The 26,374-nt window shown below is 36.5% G+C and overlaps 1 protein-coding gene across 3 annotated transcripts in view; it reads left to right on the top strand.

Annotated features, from left to right (window-relative positions):
- Positions 1-26,374, top strand: part of ATP6V1H (ATPase H+ transporting V1 subunit H) — a 154,795-nt gene that overhangs the window by 114,927 nt on the left and 13,494 nt on the right. For all 3 annotated transcript variants that reach the window (XM_033126480.1, XM_033126481.1, XM_033126479.1), the window contains one exon: positions 1,285-1,398. In XM_033126480.1, coding sequence (XP_032982371.1) covers positions 1,285-1,398 — 114 coding nt within the window. The remainder of the gene's footprint in view (positions 1-1,284; positions 1,399-26,374) is intronic.

Here is a 26,374-nt window from a genome sequence, read left to right on the forward strand (position 1 = left end):
TTGCTGACCCTTGGGAGTGTCTCCGCAGTTGTAATTGCCCTGCCCTAGGCAGGCCAGAAAGGTTGGGGGCTGGGGATGGAGGAGTTTTCCAGCCCTGCAGTGTCACACTCCTCCCAGCCTGTTCCCTGGGTCACAGCTGCAAACATGTCTTCCCAGATCCTGAGTGCTAGGACACCTCTATAATCTGACATTACTTCTCAGTTCAGGGGCCAGCTCGAGTCTCGAGAAGGCGAGGGTATAATTGGGAGAGTGGGGGGAGGGGCCCAGGTAAGGTATTTATGTCCTTTGTCTGACCTAGGGCCTAGCTAGAGGTCTCAGCTATGGTTACTGCCTCAAAAGCCGGATATGCTGCTCTCTGGGTAGGAGAGATCAGCTGTGGGATGCAGGGAAAGAGCCTACCTCCTGGCTCTTGTCGTTTCTTTTCTTTCCTGTGGCCCCCTGCATCTCTGGAGCCAAGGATGAGTTTCCATTCCACTCCCTTCCCTTTTCCCCTGCTCGCCCAATTTGCCCACCTTGAAGTAATCCTTGTAAGAGTTTCTTAGCTGTTCTGTGTGCTGAGCAGAGTCTTTTGATGGGTTATAGATATTCAATTTGTGGTAAGTTCCGGAGGAGAACTCAAGAAGACCACCTCGCTGCCGCCATTCCTATGATGTTGTATCTGTTCTTGTGTTTTGTAATTATTTGTTACCTAAAATATCTATACCACATGTGTTAAAAAATGAATGCTAAAATTCCTTTATAATACAAAAAACAAGTACCTAAATATAAACAAATAAAAATTTGAATTAAAATATTAAAACGAATGATTTTTTTTCCCCCTGAAAGTTTTGGCCAAAAACATGGGTGCACATTATATATGGGATCACATTATACATGGCAAAATACAATAAGATTGATCTGATATCATTACGGATACTGGGTGACATTCAGTATACTGATTTTAAACAAGCTAGAAATACTGGTAATAAAGAATTTAATACTCAACTATAGTCTAAAATACTATATTAATCTGTGAGATGTCCAGGTAGATGATATTTGCCTAAATTAGGAAATAAGAATAGCAATTGAATTTATTATTAGGAAGTCAAAAGAAAATACTTGAATACTTTAAATCTGTGATTTGGAGAAAAGGGTATAAAAAAAGACACCTGTTTGTTTACTTACCATATTGTAACTTTTCTTTTTAAAATCCCTTGGCACTTTGGGTTTTGGGCTTTCTGTTGACTAACAGCATGAGTTTGAAAATAATTGCAGTATCTTCACAAAGTGGCTTCTGTCCTGCAGGGTTATTGAACAGCTTGGTGGGAAGCAACTGGTGATGAACCACATGCACCATGAAGACCAGCAAGTTCGCTACAATGCTCTGCTGGCCGTGCAGAAGCTCATGGTGCACAACTGGTATGTTTCAGCTTTCTCTTCCCACTCATGCACTGGTCTGAGAGATCTCATTTATCGATTCCGAAAGTTCTTATGTTAATGCTCTGATGAATGATAGTTTTTAAAATCAGTTATTTTGATTACATATCTAGAAATATATTTTAGCAATCCAGAGCAATGACATAACTTAAAAAACAACTACATTAATGTTGTGAAGAAATGTATGTATATTCAAAGTACTTATATCAAACACACTCCAGAAGTAACTGAAAGGACCCTTGTGACATAAGTGAATCAATCTTTTTTGGATTTGAATGAAATTCAGTTGGACTATACTATTTAGAGACTCTATGATTTTGCAAGATGTATTCAGCGTATGGTTAACCTTCGTGGATTTTTACCAGTTCACATGAAAACACTAAAAGTAATTGATCTATTAAGATTTAACTCTCACATTTCATTCATTATAGCCTCTTGCTTTTGAAATAACCAAAGTCATGTTTTTCTGTCACTTTCTAAAAATAAAAATTATTAATCTTTTTGTACCCACTTTAAGGAAGATAAAGAGTGACCGTTTACATGTAATGGTGAGCTATTTGTATACATGATGGTTCATACCAGATTCCTTTTGCCATTGCATTTTTATCTGTAGGTTGAAGGATCGGTGCTTTCAGCACTTTTTTGAATAGTTCAAATGACTCTCTGTTCCCCACCTTGTGGAAGGATACTCTAATGTTGGACTATTTTTGTCAAGGCACAATGAACAAATAAACAAGTTATGATCATACAATACAGTGTTTGTTTAAAAAAACAATTATTACAGTAAAAGACACATTACCATTATCCCCCTCAAAATACTCCTCGCTTCAAACACATTCAATTCTATTGTTCTTGCCGCTTTCTGAGGTAGTCCTGGAAGTCCTCTTTTATGAGTGTCTTTAGTTTCGCTCTCATTGCTGCCTCGATGTCCTGAATCATTTTGACTTAGGGAAAGAGCCAGTGACTAAACTGGATGAGGACATACCATGATGTTTTTATTTGATAGAAATTTCCGTATACCAGAGGCAATGTGTGACACAGCATTGTCCTGATGGAGAATGATTTATGGCATACTTTAACCCTTTTGCCGCGATGGTCAGATGTATCCAAATGAATATTTCCGTAAATTTTTATATAAAAATAATGTAATTTGCATGCAAAGCAGCTCAAGTTGTTATTATTAAATGCATAAAATAGTCAAAATATCAACTTTTTGTTTTTTTGTGGATTTCTGACACACTTTTGGGGAAAAAAACTTGAAATCAACGCAGGAAAAGAGTTAAAACACACCTCCTCTCATCTGTAGCTCACACCCAACTGACTGCACCAAACAAGTTGAAACTTGTCACACACTGTTACAAAGGTTCGACATGCTATTTCCTGTATTGAAGATCCCTGCCATTCCATTGGATGGCACTCTACAGTAGCATTCGCCTTATTTGTTGATCACAATGGAAAGGCTCCATGTCACATACTGCTTCTGGTATAGCAATTTATGTCAAATCAAAACATTACAGTGTGTCCTCATCTACCTTATTCACTGGACCTGGCACTATGTGACTTCTGGCTGTTCCCCAAAGTAAAATGACCATGAAAGGTAAATGTTTTGAATCAATTCAGGATATCAAGGCAGCCACGACAGCGCAACTAAAGATACTTACGAAGGAGGACTTCCAGAGCTGCTTCAGAAAGTGGCAAGAATGACGGATAAATGTGTTAGAAGCAAGGAGGAATATTTTGAGGGGGATTAATGGCAATGTGTCTTTTACTGTAATAAATTGTTTTTTACTTAAACAGCCATTGTATTTTTTTAATCACACCTCATATATTGCCTATAACTGACAATAATACTACCAGTTTTTTGAAAGGATTATGGTACAAAAGAATTAATGTGCATTAGAATATGTGCATTGGAAAGATGCAGGCAAATACAGTATAGGAGAGTGTCCAGGAGGTGCTGCTGTGGCATTACGTGTTAAATTTTTATGATCTTGCAACTTAAGCTCTTTCTCATAAATACTGACATTTATGTATTCTTTCAATAACTACTTTTTGAGCACTTACTTTGCACTGTGTGAAGTCCTGGGCTATTGATATGATGAAAGTGGGTGTAACTTTATATAGAATGATTAAAGAAGGCCTCTCTGAGTAGGCCCAGATAACTAAGCTGAGATAATAATGACAAAAAACCAGTCATACATCTCAATATCAACATTGATACTAATGTCACGTCAAAGGAGTACACATATTTATAAGTTTAAGAGATCCCAACATATGTTTACTATTGATCAAAAATCACTTGGCTAAATACACAAATAACATCAGTAAAGAGTATCCAAAAGCAGTAATAAGCTCTATAGGATTGTAACTGTTACAATTGATGTCAAAAGCTCACCAAACTGGGGGAGAACAGTACTGGAAAAGTCATAAATCAAAATCTTGTCAGGTCTGTAGCCGAGAGAAATTCAGGCGTCTTCCACACTGCTGCTTACAAGTTCTCAAGAATGCTGCTGCTGCTGTTGTTGGCATTGTTGTTGTTGTTGTTGTTAGAAACCAAGGAGTCTATAAGCTGCAAGCTGCATATAAGTTTTCAAGGTGTTAACAATGAAGAATGTTGCTGTTGTCGTTGTTGTTGTTAGAAGTCTTCTGATGTTGTAAGCTGTAAGCTGCATACAAGTTTTTTAGATGCTAACAAGTTCTCAAGAAGGCTAACCGTGGGGAACAACACTGGAGAGGCCGGGAACCAGCCAGATCTCACCAGGTTCACAGCCGAAAGTCAGGACATCCCCTGGTGTTGTAAGCTGCATGTTGCTGGAAGTCTTCAAAATGTTAGAATAATGAGGAATCATCAATGACAAAATGACCAAATGATGAAACAGTAATTATTTACACTGTCAACTGAGGTCTGTCTTACGTATTTTCTCAGATTTACCTTAGAGCCATGTTTCTTATTCCTGCCTCCCCCTCCGGGAATGGCCAGTTCTGGGAGGGTCCGGCAGTTACTGACATGAATGTTGCCCATCCAGCCAAAGGGCCAATTCATCCGGATAAGCAATATCTACTGTTCTTGCTTGGGACCATCATCCCAAGGTCTTCCAAAACCTGGCAACGTGTCTGTCACATCATCCTGATATAACTTAGTTACTTCTTCACTTCATCTGCTTATGCGGGCAAAACAGAACAAAGAGGGAATTCTTTCAATCCCTGATCAAGAATTTATTTAATCCTAAGCTAACCATCACCTCACAACACGGACAGAACAACAAACATCATCTCATATCTCCCCTACTGGAGAGAATGAGACCAAACAGAAAACCTCATCTCATGTCTCCCCTGCTCGGGAGAATGAGACCAAAAGGGGAATTTACTCAACCCCTGATCACAGCACAAAAATCACCTCACATACAGAAACAGATAAAAGCTAATAGACAAAAGCTCACATCAACCAATGAAGGCAAATTTTCTTCAACATCTTCCCTACAAGACTGTTCCACCTGGATTTCCCCCCTTGTTTCACTTTACCCTGAGCCACATTTTTCAACATAAATGATTTAGTAAGTTTATATCTCTTGATTTATGTCTCTTTCATGAAATTAGTTTAAAGAATGTTCGCATTTAATAGAGTTTGAGATTGCTGCAACCAACGAGCTTATATTTGCCAGGTGTTTTTCTAAAGTTTCTGTGAAACACAATTTCATTTCCCCTTTTTGTTGAAATTAGAGTTGCTGGAGTATAATTTTCTTGTTTCGTTAATAAAAACCAATTCCATTTTAATAATTATCTTGAAGAATTTATTGCTGGGTTTAGCTTTTATAAAAAAATGTATATTTCTGATGTGAAAGAAAAGATAGTTATGAAAGGATATTGACCTTGTCCCATTGCCAGTGGAGAAAATATTTTTGTTGTTCACATGATTGTGCATTGAAGGTGAAACATTTAAAATTTGGATTTTTTTTCTTTGAATTTAGGAACTTGATTTAGTCTCATAGTATATTTTTTGATGTATGAGTACAAAAGGAAAAGTAAATGTCTTTATAGCCAGAAAATGGTTTATTTGCTCTTAATCAATGACTAGCTGAGAGAATAGCTCTCTAATTCCCCTCCTCTCTAATTATGTACCCAGCTATTTTAATTCAATGTTTTCGTTATGGTAAATCCATTTAATGGAGAAGGTTAGTGTCAGTATTTTCCTGTACTTTCTTTATAAAGGAATTTTCATATGTAGAAAGACTAGAATTCACATGTGACCTATAGATTTTGTTGTGCCATACATTTCTATGGCTCTTTGTGCCAGAGAATGAAAATTGCTCAAATTATAGCAATTTATTTCAACATCAGATCAGTATGAGACCAATTAGAGTGCCATAGGAAAATAAATCTTTTTCTGTGTTATCCCCAAATGTAAAAGGATTTTAAATCAATATCTTTATGCAGGTAACCAAGTTGTCTTTATTAAATCATGCTGGTAAAGACTGCTTTTCTACTTACCTAAAGTAGAGGTTTCTTTTTTAACCTAAAATATGGTACTGGTGTTCTAAAGATGTTTTATACCAAGTAAAAAAATATGAAAACACAGTTGACTTTGTTTCCTCTTAACATTTTGTTTTGATTTAATTAAAATGAGTTTTTATAAGTGATATATTTTAGCACTATACACTTAAATAAATTAGTTGACAGTAATTAAAATATAATCAGGGATAAAAGTAAAATAAAAGTCCACCTGAATGGCAAAGCAGCCACAGCTTTTCGTGAAAATTTTGCACGTTATCTGTCATCGTTGTTTTGCTCTTAGGCCATGCTTTCAGATTTATAGCACACTCTTGATTTTCTTTTACTTTTCTACCTTTAATGATTTTTAGATTTTTGATATTGCATTATTCCTAGTTTTTTGGTTATTAAACTAATTATAATTTTGGATATAAGGTTCACATTTTTTATTGCAGAGAATTTTTTTTGTTTTGTTTTAAGTGTAAGTTTAAAATTACATTTTAAGTGTAAATTGGATACTTTTGAAATTATAGAACTGGGCTGTCTCTGGATCTGGATTTGATTTGTTTTAAGGAGTTAAAAATTATGTTTCTTGATAATGTAGAGATGGATTTATCTCTGGTTTATATAATACAGAGTACCCTTATGTATCATATGAAAATACTTAATTCTTTTTCACAATTTTATGATTAATTTCAAAATTATTTTTGTGAATTACAAGTCTAATAGAGTAACTAGTGTTTCTCCCCTTCCACGTGACATCTGTATTTAGATGGAATAATGGATTACAAGTAACCCTAAGTGATTTGGAGGGGTAGAGGGGGCAGAATAGAGTTGCTAGGGAGGAAGGGAATGGTTGGCATACTGGTTCCTCCTCAGTTCAGGAGGCCTGGGGCAGGTCATTACTACTCACAGCCCTCCTAAATGATACACGCAGCTCTGATCTCCCTGTAGCCACTGTGCATTCCTGTGTAGCCACATTGTTCTTTTGAGCAGTGCTGAACTTTTATATTCATAAACTTGGCAGAATATATACAAGGTATGATCAAAAACTACAGTGAATGTTTAAATTTAAAAAAATTAATTACAGTAAAAGACACATTGCCATTATTCCCCCTCAAAATACTCACCATCGCTTTGAACACACTTATCACATCGTTCTTGCCACTTTCTGAAGCGGTTCTGGAAGTCCTCTTTCATGAGTGTCTTTAGTTGTGCTATTGTATTTGCCTCGATGTCCTAAATCGATTCAAACGTTTACCTTTCATGGTCATTTTGACTTTGGGGAAGAGTCAGAAGTTGCACCTTGCCAGATCTGGTGAATAAGGTGGATAAGGACACACTGTAATGTTTTTATTTGACAGAAATTGCCATACCAGAAGCAATGTGTGACATGGGGCCTTTCTGTTATGATTACAACATATGGTGAATGCTGCTGCCGAGTGCCATCCAATGAAAAGGCAGGGATATTCAATATGGGAAGTGGCACGTCGAATCTTAGTAACAGTGTGTGACAAGTTTCAACTTGTTCGGTGCAGTCAGTTGGGTGTGAGCTACCGTTGACAGAAGGTGTGTTTTTAAAGTGTGCCGTAAATCATCCTCCATCATGGCAACACTCCATGTCACACATTGCTTCTGTTATATAGCAATTTCTGTCAAATAAAAACATTATGTGTGTCCTCATCCACCTTATTCAGCAGATCTGTTACAGTGTGACCTCTGGCTCTTCCCCAAAGTCAAAATGATTCAGGACACGGAGGCAGCCATGACAGCACAACTGAAGACACTCACGAAAGAGGACTTCTAGAATTGCTTCAGAAAGTGGCAAGAATGATGAGATAAGTATGTTCGAAGAGAGGAGGCATATTTTGAGGGGGATTAATGGCAATGTGTTTTACTGTAATAAATTTTACTTTGTTTAAACATTCACTATATTGTTTGATCACACTTTGTTAACAGTGACAGCTTACTCTAGAGAACTTTTATATATACCCTCAGTTTATATTTTATAATTTAACATAATAAAGTGTCATCATTTTTTTCCTACAGAATGATTTTAAATGTATCAGCCTCTAATTCAGAAGCAACCATATGTGCATATGGACAGCTCAGGACTTCAAGAAAGAAACACTGAATTTTGTAGGTAGAGGATATTTTGTAGAATTTTCAATTTATTTTTAGATTCTTTTCCACCCTCATTTCAAGCAAAATAATAAGTTATAAGAGTGTTAACCTTCTCTAGATCTTTCATGTGTAGGTAAATAATGTAACAGAGAAGAACTCACCATGCTATGTGTATGGGTGATACTGCTTTATTCCGTGATGTTTATATCTGCTTAGGATATTTTAGTTATTCTGTAAGTATATTACCATAAGTATAGTGAATAAAATAGTTACTTATGAACTGAATTGAAGCAAAAAAACCTTTTTAGTATTAATAATCATGTTACTAAAACATCCCATGTGATTTTTAATAAACATATAACATTTCCAGATTTAACATTTTTCAGAATTAATTTAGAGAAGTGCATTTTCTCTTTCAGTACCTGGAATTTTCCACATTATTCTTAGGATATTTTTAGTGGAGGAACCTTTGAAAATGTCTTTAAGGACGTATCTTTTGTGTATTTTTCAAAAACAAATATAACTTGAGTTTTAAAAATATATCAAAACTGATTACAAGTAAAAAGGAATCTTTATGGCTATTGTCTCACTATCACTTGAGCAACTCCGGGCCCCTCAGTCTATAGTTGCTTGTACTTTGGTAGAGATGTTTTGAGGCTGTAGTAACTTATTTTTCTGGATACTGTCTATCACTTAATTACAATTGGTTTGGAAATACCAGCAAAACATAAATCTTAGATTCAAAGTCCCAGCCTAAATAATGAGCATTTCAACAGTAAAGAAAATAAACCCAGTGATGGATAATAGAGTCTGTGTACTTTATAATTGAATAAAAAAATCAAATCTAGATTTCAATGTAGGTGCATGTCACTAAGATGTAAGTATCTGTGGATCAAGTTTATGTTGTGAATTTGTTCAATTAGGATTGGCTTCTTAGATGTACAGATACCTGAATTGCGTTTTGAAGGATTGGTTAAGCACAGACAAAAGTCTTGTCTAGAATGAAGAGACAGAGAAAAATGAACTAACTTGCTTTGTTTTTAAATGCTTTCTCTCCTTTCCCTTTCAGTGGTCAGGGCAATTATATTTGTGGTCACACATGAATATTTCATTTAATGGACTTTGTGTATGTGCACGCGCATGTGTGTGTGTGCATGTGCTTTAAATAATCAAATAGACCTCAATAGAATAGAGTATGCTAAAAATTAAAAATTAAGCAAACTATAGTTACTCATCTAAGTGATTCTTTTGAATTGTTTTCTTCGTTTCTTTTTATGTATGTCACCCAGATATTACATTTTGATGGGGGGAAAAAATCTCATGGGTTCACAAAAATGTATTGATAAATTTCTGTCACCCCTGAAAACTTGAGGAATCAACTTAAAAACTGGTGATAAGCCTGTCATTTTAAGAAAGACATCTTTTGATGTAAATATATTTTACTTGAATTTTAATTAAATTTACATTTAAAAGAGTTATACAGTGGTGCAGTAGGTACCTACCCTAAATTTAAATCCCCTTATCTGAGTTAAAGTTTACTGTCAGTCCTTACTTATATTTTAAAAAATGAATTTAGTACAGCAGTATCAAAGTGTTAATATGAGGGCCAGATGTTTTACTAAAAGATCATATTTCTTACACCTACACAGTATCAAAGCTCTAGAACACTTCCCTGTACTTCTCGTATCTTCAGGTTTAGGTATTTGTAGATGCTTGAAAATGAAAATAGTCTCTTGTATGACAGTTTTTCCTACCTTGCTTAAACAGCCCAGAAATACCTTATGAAAAAACATTTTAGTATTTGTTTAAAACATTGTGGTGTTCCATTTGTATCTACTTTCACAATTAAGGAGTGTTTACTTTTATCCCTGTAATTAGCCCTCCCCTCTCAAATTTAGGCAGGGACAGAAATATTTATTAGATACTTCAATATGTACTAAAGTAGAGATATGAAGTAGAAAATAAAGGCACAGCACAGAGGTTCAGTGTGGTGTCATGAGGGTGATGACAGAAGTAAGAATAGGTGTCAGAGGAGCTTGGGGACTGTGCCTCATCTACCCTGTACCTTCAAAAGGGAAAGTTTCCTGAGGAGGTGATGCTCAGACTGAGTCTGAAAGATCAAGAAGGAGTTAGTTGGTGAAGATGAGGTTGGACTATAGGAAGGACTTCTAGATAATTGCAGTCTGTGAGCATGCTGTTTGTGGAAAGCACAGCAATGTCACCACAACCAAAATTGGGAATCTGCGAGTGGCTGAACTAATACTAAAAGGCCATCTTTGAAGTCATGTGCTTTATCTTAGTATTTCAGGAAGATTTAACATCACAGTAATCTGAATATCAATTGTTTCTTGTAGGATTTTTAAAAATTTTAATAAGTAAGGGATTTCTCTTTCTCATGTCATGTAAACTATAGTATATATTGGCAAATCCAGAGCTGGTACAACTCAGCTTATAAAAGAACCGGGATCCTTCAGCCTTCTTGCTCTTCTGTCCTTAGTATGTAGCTTTTCTCCTCCTGCTTGCAATGGAAAAGGGGAGTATGAAAAGAAAAAGGTTTTCTTAGGAGGATTTGTCCTTTTTTTAAATTTTTTAATTTGAAAGGATTTCAACTACTGAAGAGCTGCAAGAACAGTACAATTAATTAGTATACTTTTCACTTAGATTCACCACCAGTTGTTGACATGTTGCCACATTTGTGTCTTTTCTCTCTCAACCTCTCTTTCTGAATTGTTTGAGACTAAGTGGCAGACCTTATGATCCTTCAGCCCTAAATACTTAAGCATATATCTCCTAAGAACAGGGAAGTTTTCTTACATAACAGTGGTATAATGATGCAATACTATAATGTATAGCTCATATTCAAGTTCCTTATTTATAGCAAATATTTTTTGTCCAATCCACGATCATACATGGCATTTAGTTATCATTTAAATAGTCTCCTTTAAATAGAATAATTTTTTGGTCTTTCTTTGTCTTTCTTAACATTGATATTTTTAAAGAGTACAGGCTGATTGCTTCACAGAATGTCCCTCAATTTCATAAATCTGATGTGTCTTTCTGATGGGATTCAGGTCATTCATGCATTTTTGGCTAGAACACCACAAAAGTGATTTGTATCCTTCTCAGTGTTTTTATAAAGGAAGCTCTTGAATCAGTTGGCCCTATTATTGATGGTGTTAACTTTGATCACCTGCTTCAAGTGGTATCTTAGGTTTCTCCATTGTAATGAACTTTTCCCCTTTTGTTATGAGTAAGGTATTTTGGGACTAAGTACTTGTGCTTCCCAACAAACTTTCACTCTGTGTTTTTGTTTTTATTTTTTTGGTTTTTTTTAGCATCCATTGGTGTTTCTTACCTGAGTCGATCATTACTATAAAGATTGCAAAATATTTTGGAGGACTTTATTTTTCATAGGGGTAGTGCTTTTGCATCAGCAGTGTGTATTCATCAGTGCATAGGAAACTGAATCTTAAGAAGAGATAATGTAACAATCACTAAAACATTTTGTCTAGGCTGTGTTGGGAGACTGGAGGAGGAGGAGAGAATGGCCAGGCACTTCGCATTCCAGAGCTTAGCTTTCCTGAGCCAGTAAAAATTTTATCTATTTCTGTTTCTTCTTTCCTCCTAGCATTTAAGTAATATTTGGTAAGTTTCACTTCAGGTAGTAATCTTGAGAGAAACGTGAGTCAATATCAGCTTTCTAAGTTATGATTTTCTGAAAATGACATTATATCTTTGATTTCTTCTAGAGTGTTTTTATGATAGATGTTATAAAACTAATAGAAAAATGTCTCCTAACCATGCTTTTCATCAGAAATCAGTACTAGAGGTTTTATTTGGCATAGCAAGAGTGAGTGTTCTCCAACATTAAGACAATTTAAAGAAATTTAATCATAAGGTTGTTTTCTTCAGTTATTAGTCATGTAAGTGAATGAGATCTTATTTGATAAGGTGATTATGTTCATGGTTAGTATATTAGTAATGTTAGTAAAATAATTAGCATATTTTGAGACTCCACTTTTTCCATTTGTCTAATTTTGTTCTGCCTACATAAGAAAATTGTGTGTGTGTGTGTGTGTGTGTGTGTGTATGTGTGTATACATACATAGGTCTTTTTTTCCCCTAAGATTTTTGTATATTATGCATGTTTAAAATAAAGTATATCCAGTTAATCGTCTTTTAACAACCTAGGACAATTTTGCTGTTTTTCTCTCGAGTATGTTACGAGGTATTACAATTAAATTTGCAAACTCATCCTAGAAAAAGTGCTACATACGTCGTTACTGAATATCACTATGATCACCTTCGAAGTACTCCCCTTGGGAAGCTATGCACTGATGCCAGCGCCTAGTCCACCCTTCAAAGCAATTTTAGAACTCTTTTTTCCCAGATGGCCATCAGAGCTGTCATCATATGATCCTTGATGTCCTGAATTTCATCCTGAATTTCGTGTCTTCCTTTCAATATTTCCTTTATCTTCAAGTAAAGAAAGAAGTCATAGGGGGGCCAGATCTGGTGAGTAGGGAGGGTGTTCCAATACAGTTATTTGTTTACTGGCTAAAAACTCCCTTACAGACAGTTCCCTGTGAACTTATGCGTTGTTGTGATGCAAGAGTCATGGATTGTTGGCGAAATGTTCAAGTCGTCTAACTGTTTTACACAGCCTTTTCAGCACTTCCAAATAGTAAACTTGGTTAACTGTTTGTCCAGTTGGTACAAATTCATAATGAATAATCCCTCTGAAGTTAAAAAAAAAAAAAAGGTTAGCAACATCATTGCAACAAGTTCGCAAACCTAATAGTCAGAACTGATATTTTAACTAAGAATGTGTGTTCTGATTTATTAACTTACATTTTTGATGAAGTTGAAGGGATGGTAAAAAATTATCCTAAAATGATAATAAAAAAAAATCTTTTCATTGTTTTTATAGAAGCTACACATTTAAGTAGAAGCTACACATGAAGTAATGTAAATGATAAAATTGTAGAAATAAATTAGCCACTAGATAGTTCTGCCAGAACAAAACAGGAATATACTTGGTTCTACTAGTCAAAGAGTACCTTAGTAAACTACGGTCTGAACATTTTTTTCTTGTTCCTTATCTTCACCAGGAATGGTGTGTTTGCAAGAAACAGAAGCCTGTTCAAGTTAGCTTAAATATAAGAAGATATAAGGATGTCAGTGTAGCTCACAGAATCTGATGCTAGGTGAAGTCACACAGTTCCACTGAAACTGGGAACCAGAAAGCTAGTAGGAAGCAAGGCAGCAACTTTTTCCATCTCCCTTCCCTTCTGGCCATATGGTTTCTCACATCTGTAGTCCTTCTGCTTATTTCTTTTCTGTACACTGGCTTTCCTGCCCTACAACCCTGTCATGTTGCTCCACAGAAGCATGCTAAACCTCAGTGTGTTCATGATTTTCTAGTTGCGCTTCCTGCATTTGGCTGGCTCAGTTTGGGTATGCCCTTCCAGATACCCAGGCGTGGGAAGTTCCTTTAATTCCTGCCAGGCCAGTTCCTTGGTCATTAGTCTCTCCTTTACCTGATGAAGGAGGAACAGGATTTGAATGGCAGTGAGGATCTGATTTGTTTTTTGTTTTTTTTTGACATATTGAATTTGATGTCTCTGAATTATATCCAAGGAGAAATAAAAAAGATAGTCAGAAATATAGGTTTGGAAATGAGGATCAAGATGTAAGCTAGAGAGATAGCTCTAAAGTAATCTATAGAGAGAGGATTGAAGACATGGAAGTGGATGAGATTACCCCAAACAAGCATGTGTAGAATAGGGCCTCTTCACCTAGGAGGTTTTTTGATTAATTCCTTGAAATTATATGCAAAAATGCATGCGTAAATATTTTCTGTGGGAAGGTTCCATGCTTTTCATTAAATTCTCAAAGAAGTCTGTGATCCAGAAAAGGTTGAGAACCACTGTTAGAGAATGAGACAAAACATTTAAGGGCCCAACAGAAGAAGAGTAGATTTTACACAAGGAGGGTGGGGTTGATGAAAAACTGGCTGATTCAGTGGAGAAATGGCTGGAAATTTAGGAGAAAATCAGGAACATATGCTGTTAGGGAAATACAAGAAAGGGGGTATATTTCAGAAGAATTGAGTAAGTGGTGAGCAGTGTAAAATATAGCTAAGAGGACAGAGAAGAAGAGGACTGAAAGTGTACCTTGAATGTGGCAGCAAAAATGCTGTTGGTGACCTGGGCCAGGGCCCTTGGTGGCCGCAGAAGGCAGATTGCAGCAGGCTGACAATGGTGAAGAAGAAAAGGAAGTTATTGGGGTCATCTCTTTCTAGAAGCTTCATTTGGGCTTCATTAGTAGAGGGAGGATAAAGGACAGTGCTTAGTGGAGGGCCTGAGGTAGAGATTGGATTTTTGTTGTCATCATTTGTTTGTTTTAAAATAGGAGATGTTTAAATGGTACCTTAAGCGAGTTAGAGTGGGAGAAATTGAAGATTCAAGGGCTGAGTAATTAATGGAGGGAAGGCCCTGAAGAGGCAGGATTGGATTGTTACTTATTAGGTAGGGACTATCTACTATTAAATATGTTGATGAACTTCCCTGCCAAATAACCCTTCTACTGATGAGATTAAAACTCTGATATCTGGACTAATTTAACAAATATACTCGTATATTCATTGACATGCATTGGTAAATTGGGGATGGTAGGTATCCAATTTATGCTGAATAAATGTTTCCTCATAACTAAAGATTTAATTTTTTATGCTCTAAACTTTTAATTTGAGGGTGAGGTGGGCATAGTAGTGGTTAGGAAGCAGTACAATTCTTTAAAAATGTTCAGAGTACTTCCCACTCTTTATCAGTTGTTGGGAGTGCTACAGATAATAGATGGAGGTGGAGTGGAACAACCCTATCCAAGACCATGAGAGGGAAGAAAATGAACATTATTGAGACATTAGCCAGGGACATATGTTATCTTTTTTAATCTTCACACATCTCTGCACGATAGATGTTACTGTTCTCATTTTTACAGATCTGAAGTCCACTGCATAAATGTGGTTAAGTAATTGCCCACGTTCTTCATTTTATAGCAGTTAGATTTGAATGTGTGTCTGTGTAACCCCAAATTCCAAATGCGGTGTTTCTCTATCATGCTATTCAGTAAGGCGTACTTGGCCTAATGGGTGAGCAGTTGCTCATACTTCCCATCCACAGTAAAAATTCTTCTTTACAAGACACTTGTCAGGGCTTTGCTTTAGTATTCAGGTAGCATTGCTGTGCAGCTGGCCCATCTTCTGTCTCTTCTTTGCCTGTTTTCATGGTCAGTGTCTACTGCTTACTGTCCAGGTCATTCTTTTTCTTTTTCCCTTCAAGTCCTTGCTATTTCTATCTGATTTCAGCTACCATGTCTGCAGTTTGCTGAATTATTTAATTTTTAAAAATCTCTACTCTCCTTTTGTTCCTCCCGCACTCTGGCTTTTGTGCGGCTATGTGTGGATCTTGCCCAGCAATCAGATGTTCCTTTCCTCCTCATGGGAACTAATGGATCAGCCCCAGTAGGTTGATTACCTGGCGTTCCCTTCTTTTTGCTTCATTTAATCACTGCCTACTGCTCCTGGCTCTTTGTTGATGGAAAGAGATGTTTTTCCACCTCCATTTCCTGAGCTGACTTTAAGGTTTAGAGTGATGATACTGTTGCCACTGAGAGGGAAAGTGACTTAATTCAGAGGTGTCAAGAAAATGACTTCTAAGGAAAACTTTGCTTGACTTCCTAAGTCTTAGGAGTTGTAAATATTTTAATAAGGTATATCTAGCTTTCTTCTTAGCCTTTAAATTTTACAGATTAAATTAATCCTATTTATTTATTCTTTTGGTGTCTTGGCTTTTTAAATCATGTAGGTGATTTTTCTCTCAATCACTTTGCTCATTATGCCCATTTAACGGTGAAGTCAAGAAAATGATTTATGTAACTTAATATTAAATATAAATTTTGTTTATAGTTAGTTTAAAGTGGTTTTAGTTTATTTTTTTAGTTTAAAACATTTAAAAGCTTAGGTTAAATAGCCGTTTAAAAGGTTTATACAAGTAGTGATTTATAACCTGGCAATTTCAAGACTTGTTTCTCTTACCCCAATCCAAGTACCTATATTTAGAAGTATCTGTTTTATTATTCATCATCATACTTTTAAAACAAACAAAAAGTACACCTTTTATCACTTGTAATCTCTTTGAAGTAATATTTCTCATGCTTCTCTAATTTTTTTTAATGCTTTAGGATTTCTAGTATATAGAAGTTATTTGTTGGGTGATAGCAGAATATGTCAGTTGTTTGGGCCTCTGTTCTTTAAATAATATTCTGAAGTTCCTCTTGGTAGCCTTAGAATAATATCTACCCAGAATTTGGTAGCCATGATTTACTTTAACCTTTTTTACTTATTACCTGTGTAGAAATAAAAAGAATTAAGTACCTTGGATTTAAAATATTAAATATATACTTTTTAAAAATTGGAACTGTAAAAATAGACTTTTTATGTTGTGACAAATAGGAACTAATTAGTTTCCTGAAATTGAAAAATAGAGCTCCCAATTTGGAGAAAATTACTAGTAGAAATTATTTTAAATCATGATTATTATGTATAAAAGAAAATGTATAGATTTGTCTACAGAACAAAATATTAACTGTTGTTTAAAATGTTCTCATTTGTGGCATAGTTCTGGAAAAATAGGTAACTTTTTTTTTTTACTTTTTTTACTTGGATGATCTTTGGCATAGTTTTGAATGTAAGTTGTGGTTTAAAATGTTTAAAACAGAGAGTTTTGATTTAATCTACATTCTATTTTTCCTCCACTAAAATGATTTCTTGTTAGTGGAGAATGCTCTTCAGACCAAGTTCATATATTATGCTTTTAGAAACATCAACATTTAATTCGAAACATAGATCTCTTTCCAAAGGATAATATAAAAGTAAGTTATCATATGCTGCCTTTTAAAAAAGCTTTTTGTTCTGTTTGTTTTGTTTTCTACTGTCCTCTATTATTTGGATAATGTGCTAGTCTCTCAGTGGGAGATGATATTATTATATGCTCACAATTTACTTTGACCTTGCTAACTATTTTCTGGGTGCTCAGGATTTTCTGTATTGTTTGTTGTTAAAGTTTATTTTGTTAGTTCTAGATTGATATCACAGCCTTTCTTCTCATCCACATGGATGAGAATTAGAAGTGGAGGCAACAAATAATAGATGAGCTATCCAGTGGAAATTGTGTCAGGACTGCTTTATATTGAGCAAAGTTTCAGAATGTCAGTATTTGAAAAAAATTGAGTTCGACTGCCATCTGTCTGGAATTAAGTTTGTAGGGAAGCTGTTACTTAAGCATATTTTAAATGACAGGTGATTGAATAAACTTGCATTAAAACCAGTGTACATTTAATATAGATTCTAGTATTTTTATTCAAGAGAAGCAATGATTGGTAGGATAGTTTCAGCTAACAATATAAGAGAAACCCCAAATAACTATAGCTTAAACATGATAGATGTTTGTTTCTATCTCACATTAAACATGTGGGGCTCGGCAGTCCAGAATCGTAAGTGCTCAGGGATCCAGACTTCTTCCAACTCAGTGTGCTGCCATTCCTAGGGTGTGGCCCTCATCTTCATAGCTATGGATGGACTAGTTTATGACAGAGGAGGTTGGTGATGGTAATTGGTAGGTACATTAATCATGTATTTTTAAAATGTATATTGAACTTCCAAATATAAACAGCTAACTTTACTGATTATCTTTTGGGGGGGAAAATAGACTGCTCATTGAATAATAAGTATTTAATGCCACCTGTGTAATGTGTGAGGCATGTCAGCCATCCTGTGTTAGAGTATGACAAGCACATGCTTCATTGTCATACTCATGGGAAAAGGTTATATGACCATGTTGAGAGTGGGCCTAGTGAAGACCTGGAACTGGGAAGGTTCTGGGCAGAGAGGATGTAGGAGCTGTTAACAGATTAGGAGGAGGAAGCCAATAAAAGGGGAGTGGAGAGTTGGGGGAGATTCCAGTGACAGAGAGGTCAGAGAGATCGTCATTCACTTGGAGAATTACCAGTGTTTCCGGACAGCTAAAGTCTGGTTATGAAGCTAAAAATAGAGATGGAGGCATAAGTAGTGGCCAGATCATGAAAAACCATCTTTGCTTTGCTCAGAAGTTTGAAATCTTTCCAGATGACTGTGGAAAACTATAGAGGGATAGAAAAAACAGTAAGGGTCTTTTGAGAAAGACTGTTTTAGAGACAGCAGGGGCTAGTGGATTGGAGTTAGGTAAGACTGAGGAAGAAATGCCAGTAAGAAGACTGCAGATTCAATTTAGGCCATGGGTTATGAGGATGTTCACTTAGTAAGGCAGAATCAGGGGTGGAAGAGGATAGAATCTGTAAAACCTGGAGGCAAGTTGGAGGTGGGGAAAAAATAAAAGAGAGAAGATCAACATATTATTATATGTTCATAATTTACTTTGATTTTGCTGACTATTTTCTGGATTGCTCAAGATTTTCTATATTGTTTGTTGTTACACTTTATTTTTTTAGTTCTATGATTGATGTATAGGTTTATAATTTGTTTAAGGTTTATAATCTTTTTAAATTTTTTATTAAAATATAGCTAGCATACAATATTATATTAGTTTCAGGTGTATACCATAGTCATTCAACATTTAAATATCTAAAGTGATCACCATGATAATTCTAGCAACCATCTGACTCCATACCACGCTATTACAGTATTGTTGAATATATTTCCTAAGCTGAACATTACATCCCCATGACTTATTTGTTTTGTACTTGGAAATTTGAACCTTTTATTCCCCTTCACCTCCCCCTCACTTTTCAAATTTTTCAACTACAGTTGACATTCAGTATTATTTTATATTAGTTTCAGGTACACAGCATGGTGATTAGACATTTATATAATTTAAACAATGATCCCTCTGACTAGTCTAGTACCCACCTGACACTATACATAGTTATTACCATATTGTTGACTACAGGGTGTGATCACAAAATATGGTGAATGTGTAAATAAAAAATTTATTACAGTAAAAGACACATTGCCATTTATCCCCCTCAAAGTACTCGCTTCAAACACGCTGATCCCATCATTCTTGCCACTTTCTGAAGCAGTTCTGGAAGTTCTTTCATGAGTGTGTTTAGTTCCGCTGTTGTGGCTGCCTTGATGTCCTGAATTGATTCAAAACATTTACCTTTCATGGTCATTTTGACTTTGGGTAAGATCCGGGAGTTGCACAGTTCCAGATATGGTGAATAAGATGGATGAGGACACACCATAATCTTTTTATTTGACAGGAATTTCCGTACCAGAGCGATATAAGACATGAAGCCTTTCCATTGTGATCAAAACATACAGTGAATGCTACTGCTGAGTGCCATCCAACAGAAAGACAGGGATCTCCAATATGGGGAGCGGCGTGTTGAACCTTAGTAACAGTGCGTGACTTGTTTCAACTTGTTCGGTGCAGTTAGTTGGGTGTGAGCTAGTTGAGAGAAGGTGTGTTTTAAAGTATGCCATAAATCATCCACCATCATGACAATGCTCCATGCCACACATCTACTCTGGTATATGGCAATTTCTGTCAAATCAAAACATTATGGTGTGTCCTCATCCACTTATTCACTGGATCTGGCACCATGTGACTTTTGGCTGTTCCCCAAAGTCAAAAGTTCAGGACATTGAGGCAGCCATGACAGGCAACTAAAGACACTCATGAAAGAGGATTTCTAGAATTGCTTCACAAAGTGGCAAGGGTGATGGGATGTGTGTTCAAAACAACAGAGGGGGGTATTTTGAGGGGCATTAATGGCAAGGTGTCTTTTACTGTAAAACATTTTTAAAAATTTAAACATTTATCTATTGTTTGATCACACCTTATATGTTGCCTATATTTTATATCCCCATGACTATTTTGTAAGTACCATTTGTATATCTTAATCCCTTCACCTTTTTCGCACTGCCATGCAACACCCTTCCCATCTGTCACCCCGATAAATCTGGTACCCACCTGACACCATACATAGTTATTAACATGTTATTGATTATAATTCTTATGTTGTACCTACATCTCCATGTCTACTGCGTAACAACCAGTTTGTACTTCTTAATCCCTTCCTTTCTTTCACACACCACCCCCAATCCCCTTCCCATCTGGCAACCATCAAAATGTTCTCTGTATCTATGAGTTTGTTTCTGTTTTGTTTGTTTATTTTGTTCATTAGATTCCACATATAAGCAAAATCACACTGCATCTATCTTTCTCTGTCTGACACTCCACTCAGCACAAAACCCTCCACGTCCATCCATGCTGCCACAGATGACAAAAACCCATTCCATGCCATGGCTGAGCAGTATTCCATTGTATTTATGTACCAGCTCCTCTTCATCCATTCATCCATCAACGGACACTAGGCTGCCTCCACATCTTGGCCATTGTAAACAATGCTGCAATGAACATATGGATGTAAACCTTCCCTCAAAGTGGCATTTGGGGTTTCTTCAGATAAATACTCAGAACTGGGATTACTGGGTCCTTCTTTCTCTCTTGTTATAGCCTTTGATTTAAAAGTCTATTTTGTCTGGTATAAGTACTGCTACTCCAGTTTTGTTTGTTTCCTTTTTCATGAAATAACTTTTTCCACCCCTTTACTTTCTGTGCGTGTGTCTTTCAATCTGGAGTGAGTCTCTTGTAGGCAGCATATGTAAGAAGGGTTTTGTTTTGTTATCCATTCAGCCACCATAGCTTTTGATTGGAGCATTTAATCCATTTACATTTAAAGTAATTATTTTAGATATGTAGTTATTGCTATTTTATTATTCATATTTTTTATCCTTTTTTTTTCTTCTTAAAGAAGTCCCTTTAACACTCATTGTAATACTGTTTGGTGCTGACGAACTCCTTTAGCTTTTTTTTGTCTGGGATGGTCTTTATCTGTCCTTTGATTCTTAATGGTAGCTTTCCTGAGTAGATTAATGTTGGCTGTAGTCCTTGTTTTTCATCATTTTGAATATTTCCTGCCAGTCCCTTCTGGCCTGTAGAGTTTTTGTTGAAAAATCAGTTGATAGTCTTACAGGAGCTCCCAGGTAGATAACTAACTGCTTTTGTCTTGCTGCTTTTAAGATTCTCTCTTTGTCTTTAACCTTTGGCATTTTAATTATAATGTGTCTTTGAGCCTTTTTGGGTTCATCTTGTTTGGGACTCTGCACTTCCTGGGCGTGTATGTTTATTTCCTTTGCCAGCTTAGGGAAGTTTTCTCTCATTATTTCTTCAAATAGATTTTCAATTCCTTGCTTTCTCTCTTCTCCTTCTGGTACCCCATATGATGCGAATGTTGGTATGCTTGTTTTTGTTCCAGTGGCCCCTTAAATTGTGCTCATTTTTTTTTTTTGGATTAGTTTTTCTTTTTGATGTTCTGATTGGGTGTTTTATGCTACCTTGTCTTCTAAATTGTGATTCAGTCCTCTGCTTTATCTCATCTACTGTTGATTTCTACTAATGTATTCTTTCAGTTATTGTGTTCTTTATTTCCGACTGGTTCTTTTTTATGTTTTCTATCTGTGTTTTAATGTTTCCTATTTCTTTGTTGAAGTTCTCCCTGAGATCATTGAGTATCCTTATAACCAGTGTTTTGAACTCTGTGTCTGGTAGATTGCTTGTCTCCATTTTGTTTAGTTCTTTTTCTGGAGCTCTTTTCTGTTCTGTTGTTTGCAATGTTACTTTGTCTCCACACTTTGCCTGCTTCCCTGTGTTTGTTTCTGTGTATTAGGTAGACCTGCTATGTCTTCCTCTCTTAGTAGAGTGGCCTTACATAGTAGGTATCTTATGGCGCCATGTATAGTGTACCTGGTCACCTGAGCCGGGTTCTCCAGGTGTGTTCCTTGTGTGAGTTGTGTGTGCAGTCATGTTGTAATTGAGCCTTGGTTGCTGTTTCCATGTCAGTGGGAGGGATTGATCCTCAGGCTGTATGGTTGTGAGGACTGGCCATGACTACAGTGGAGGAGCAGTTGTCCAGGGCCTGACCCTACAGAGCAGGGCTCTTGTGCCTGCCCTGTCTGCCCTTTGGGTGTGCACGTTCTTGGAGTTTGCCTGGTGATGCTCCAACTCAGTCTGAAGCTGGCCACCGGGTGTGACAGCCCTGTGGCCTCCTGGAAGGGGCCCTGCTGCAAGCCAAGTTCAGCCTTAGCCTGGTCTCTGCCCAGGGGCCATCTGTTTTCAGTAACAAAGCATTGTGCAGATTACAGCTACCTGTACTGGCTTGGAGATGCCTGGAGAGGCCAAGCCATGAACCGAGGCTGGCTGGCATTAGTCCCATGCTTGGGGCTGCTCAGCATCAGGTATGGGACACGCTGAAGTCAGATGCTGCTTGTTTGGATTTTGTGAACCTTTGAGAGACTTTTAGGAAAATCTGAAACATGATCCAAGACAAGCCATTTGTATGGAAAAGCCACTGGAAGTGGCTTGGGTGTGCCTGAATGTTGGATATGGTAGGGTCTCAGGGAATCACCAGGGCAGTGTGGACAACAGGTGTTAGCCAGGTTCATGGACACTCAGACATAGCATCTGCCTGCTGTCTGCATGCCTGGAGTGGGAAAGGCTCAACAAGAAACAATAGATTATGCCAGCACTTTTGTTTGGGAGAAAGCCACCCCTCCAGCCCTTGCCCTGAAGCCAGACAACTCAGTTCCTCCTTGTAGGTCCATGGTGCCTTTTGGGCTGCTGTTGCAGTGCTGGAGCTCAGAGCAAGTGAGTCTGTGCATGGGCCCTTTGAGGGGAGCGCATGGGACTCCAGCAGCACTCCATCTCATACAGCCACAGTCTCCGCTGATTTTCACAGCTAGAAGTTACGGGGATTTCTCTCCCTGGCCCTGGAACCATGGGTTGGGGAACCTGGTGTAGGACTGGTACTCCTAGCTCCTCCAGCGGTACCAGTCTACAGTTGAGATATCCCTCCCACTTTTTAGTGGTCACATGCAAGTGCCCATTACACGTCTGCCCCTCCTACCAGCCTCATGGTGGCTTCTTCTGTATATTTTTAGTTATAGGACTTTGGTTCAGCTAGACTTCTGATGATTCTGAATGATGGTTGTTCTGTAGTTTAGTTGTAATTTTGATGTGGTCATGAGAGCAGGCAAGCACAGCATTTACCTACTCTGCCATCTTGATGAGAAATCCAATATAATTGATATTTTTAGTTACAAACATAATCAAACCAAAAGCCTTTATCTCCTTATATGTAGCATTCCAAATTTGTATAATCTGCTTATTCATTAGTTAGCTCTGAGACTCAGTTCATACTGGAGGAACAAATGGTGCACATGTTTTGGTTTATTTTAGTTTTTGCATATCTTGTGGGGAAATAATTCTCTAAAAAATAATTTTATAAGCTAGGAGATCTTTTAAGCTTAATTATAAAGTTGATTTAATTCACTTTCCACTACATATCATTAAAACATTTAACTTGTCTTCCAAATTATTGTTTCTTTATTGTGGATTTAATTGAGATTTCTTGTGCTATAGGCAGACTAATTTAAAATCATTTAAAATTTTGTTTATCATTTTTCTAGTAAGTAAGTGGTTTAGATTATGGAATATTTGGTAGTTTTAACTGCTGGCGTTTTTTGTGTCTTCTGGTGATTCAATACATTTCTCCATAGGAGAAAAACGCATCTTTTTTCAGGTTCTAACTTCCCTGTAGGATTCTTCAACTATTTTTCATTTGACAGTTATTGAGATCCTATAATACGTTAGGCACTGATCTAAATACTGGAGAAAGATAAATCAGACATCCTCTCCTCTCACATCCACTGAAGAGTCTTACATTCTAAATATTATTCAAGAAAAAGGAGTCTATTATCAGCATTAAATATGGAGTTTGCTTGCATACTACCTTTGTTACTAATGTAAAATAAACTTTATTCTTAAAAGTCCTCATAACAACACAAACAGTTCTCCCACACTGCACTTGCATAACTAGATTTTTATGTAAAGGGGTCATTTAGGGTCTATACTCTGCATTGTAGATTTTTTGGTTTGTAACTACTTGGTGATCATGTACCAGCATTTAAAAGGAAAAGGAGGGACTTGTGGTTTCCAGTTCTGTGTGTGAGGAACTTTGAAGTTGCCACTCCATTGTAACAAGTAAAAAGCTGAACAGACTGAAAAATAAACAACTCTTCTTGGATCCATACGAGAGGGGAGAGGACACAGGACAAACCACTCCTCCCAAAATTGGAGAGACAGGTGGGTAAAGGGAGTTGAGGCTTGTTGGAGCAGAGACTCACATGTGAAAACTAATGACAAAATCAATATCTGGGTAGGAGAACCTGAACTATAGTTGATGAATTGCAGGAAGCTCTGTGTACAAATCTGAGTTAAAAACTCCAGGGGGACCAAATCATAGGGGTCCCCACCAGAGTGAGATTTATCACCATAAGCTGGACCAGGTTCCCACAATAAATATTGGAGAAAAATTCTCTTGGGCTACTAGCTGGGAAGGGGAAAAGGAACCATTTTGAAATACACCAGAGCACTCTATTGTTCTTAACACGGCCTGTCTTTAGGGGAAACTAGTTGACCAGAGCCTTATCTGCTGGGATATTATCAGACTCTAATTGACCTGAGGAAGGGAAATAACCAACTATAGCTGAATCTAGCCATCCTGTGCTACCCAAAGGGAGAGAAAAAAAGCCCTGAGAAGCACTTATGAAGTTCACAGTCCAGAAACATAGGCTCACTAAAAGACTGAGTCTTTTATAGGATGTTTCCCCTCCTCTGACCTCATCACCACATTACTAAAGACCTATTTCCTCAGTTCCTTTTTTCCAATTAATCATGTCCCGCTATCAAGAAAATATCACAAGACATACAAAAAGTCAAAACGCATAATTTGAAGAAACATAGTAAGCCTCAGAATTAACCATGGCAGTGATTTTGGAATTATCAAGCCAGGAATTTAAAACAACTACGAATAATATGCTAAGGACTCTAATGGATAAAGCAGACAGCATAGAGGAACAGATAGGCAATGTAAGTAGAGAGATAGAAATCCTAAGAAAGAACAAAAAAGAAATGCTAGAAGTCAAAAACACTGTAACAGAAATGAAGAATGTCTTTGCTGAGCTTATTACTAAACTGGACATAGCTGAGGAATGAATCTCTTAGCTCCAAAACTGAAAGGCAAAAGGAACAAAGACTGAAAAAGAAAACAAAGCCAAAATATCCAAGGACTGTGTTTGGAAAACTACAAAAGGTGTATAACATACATATAATAGTAATATAAGAGAAAGGAACAGAAGAAATACTTGAAACAATAATGATTGAGAAAATCCCTAAATTAATGTCAGATATCAAACCACAGATCCAGGAAGCTCAGGAAATACCAGGTAAGATAAATATGAAAAACCACAACAACAAAAAAGACCCACACTAGGCATATAATTTTCAAATTACAGAAAATCAAGTATAATGAAAAAAATCCTGAAAGAAACCAGAGGAAAACAAAACTTTATGTATAGAGTAATAAAGATAAGAATTATATCCAACTTTCCAGAAACTATGTGAGCAAGAGGAGAGTAGATATGAAATATTTAGTTTTGAGAAAATAAAACAACCTAGAATTCTATACCTTGTGAAATTATCCTTAGAAAGTGAAGGAGAAATTCGAATTTTATCAGATAAACAAAAATTGAGGGAATTTTTTGCTAGTAGATTTGCCTTACAGGAAATATGAAGTTTTTTGGAGAGAAAGATGTATATAGGGCAGAAACTCGGATCTACCCAAAGGAATAAATGAAGAAAAAGTATAATTTTGGGTTTTTTTAATTGATGTAACAGCAGTTTGTTCAAAATGCTAACAGTGTATTCAAGTACGTGTGCCTATCTTGTGTGTGTATGTACATACATTTATTTATGCTTATATATAAGTGAAATAAACAACAACAATGTTTTAAAGGGGTAGAGGAAGGAATTAGGATTATGTTATGTTATTTGGTTATTATAAGCTACTTACACTACCCATGAGGTGGTATAGTGTTATTTGAAAGTGGACATGGAATCATTATAAATGTATACTGCAAACTCTAGGGCAGCCACTAAAAAAAGTAAAAACAATAGCAACAACAACAACAAAAACAGAAACCCCCCCCCAAAAAAAAACACACAAAAATCTGTGACTTATATACTAAGAGAGAAAATGGAATGATAGAATGCTCAGATAAAACCATAAAAGGCAGACAAAGAGTGGAAGACAAAACAAAAACAAAGAACAAGGGCAAGAAATGGAAAACAGTAATGAATATGGTAGATATTAATCCAAGTAT

Source organism: Rhinolophus ferrumequinum, chromosome 14 (genome assembly GCF_004115265.2).
Source record: "Rhinolophus ferrumequinum isolate MPI-CBG mRhiFer1 chromosome 14, mRhiFer1_v1.p, whole genome shotgun sequence".
NCBI lineage: Eukaryota > Metazoa > Chordata > Mammalia > Chiroptera > Rhinolophidae > Rhinolophus > Rhinolophus ferrumequinum.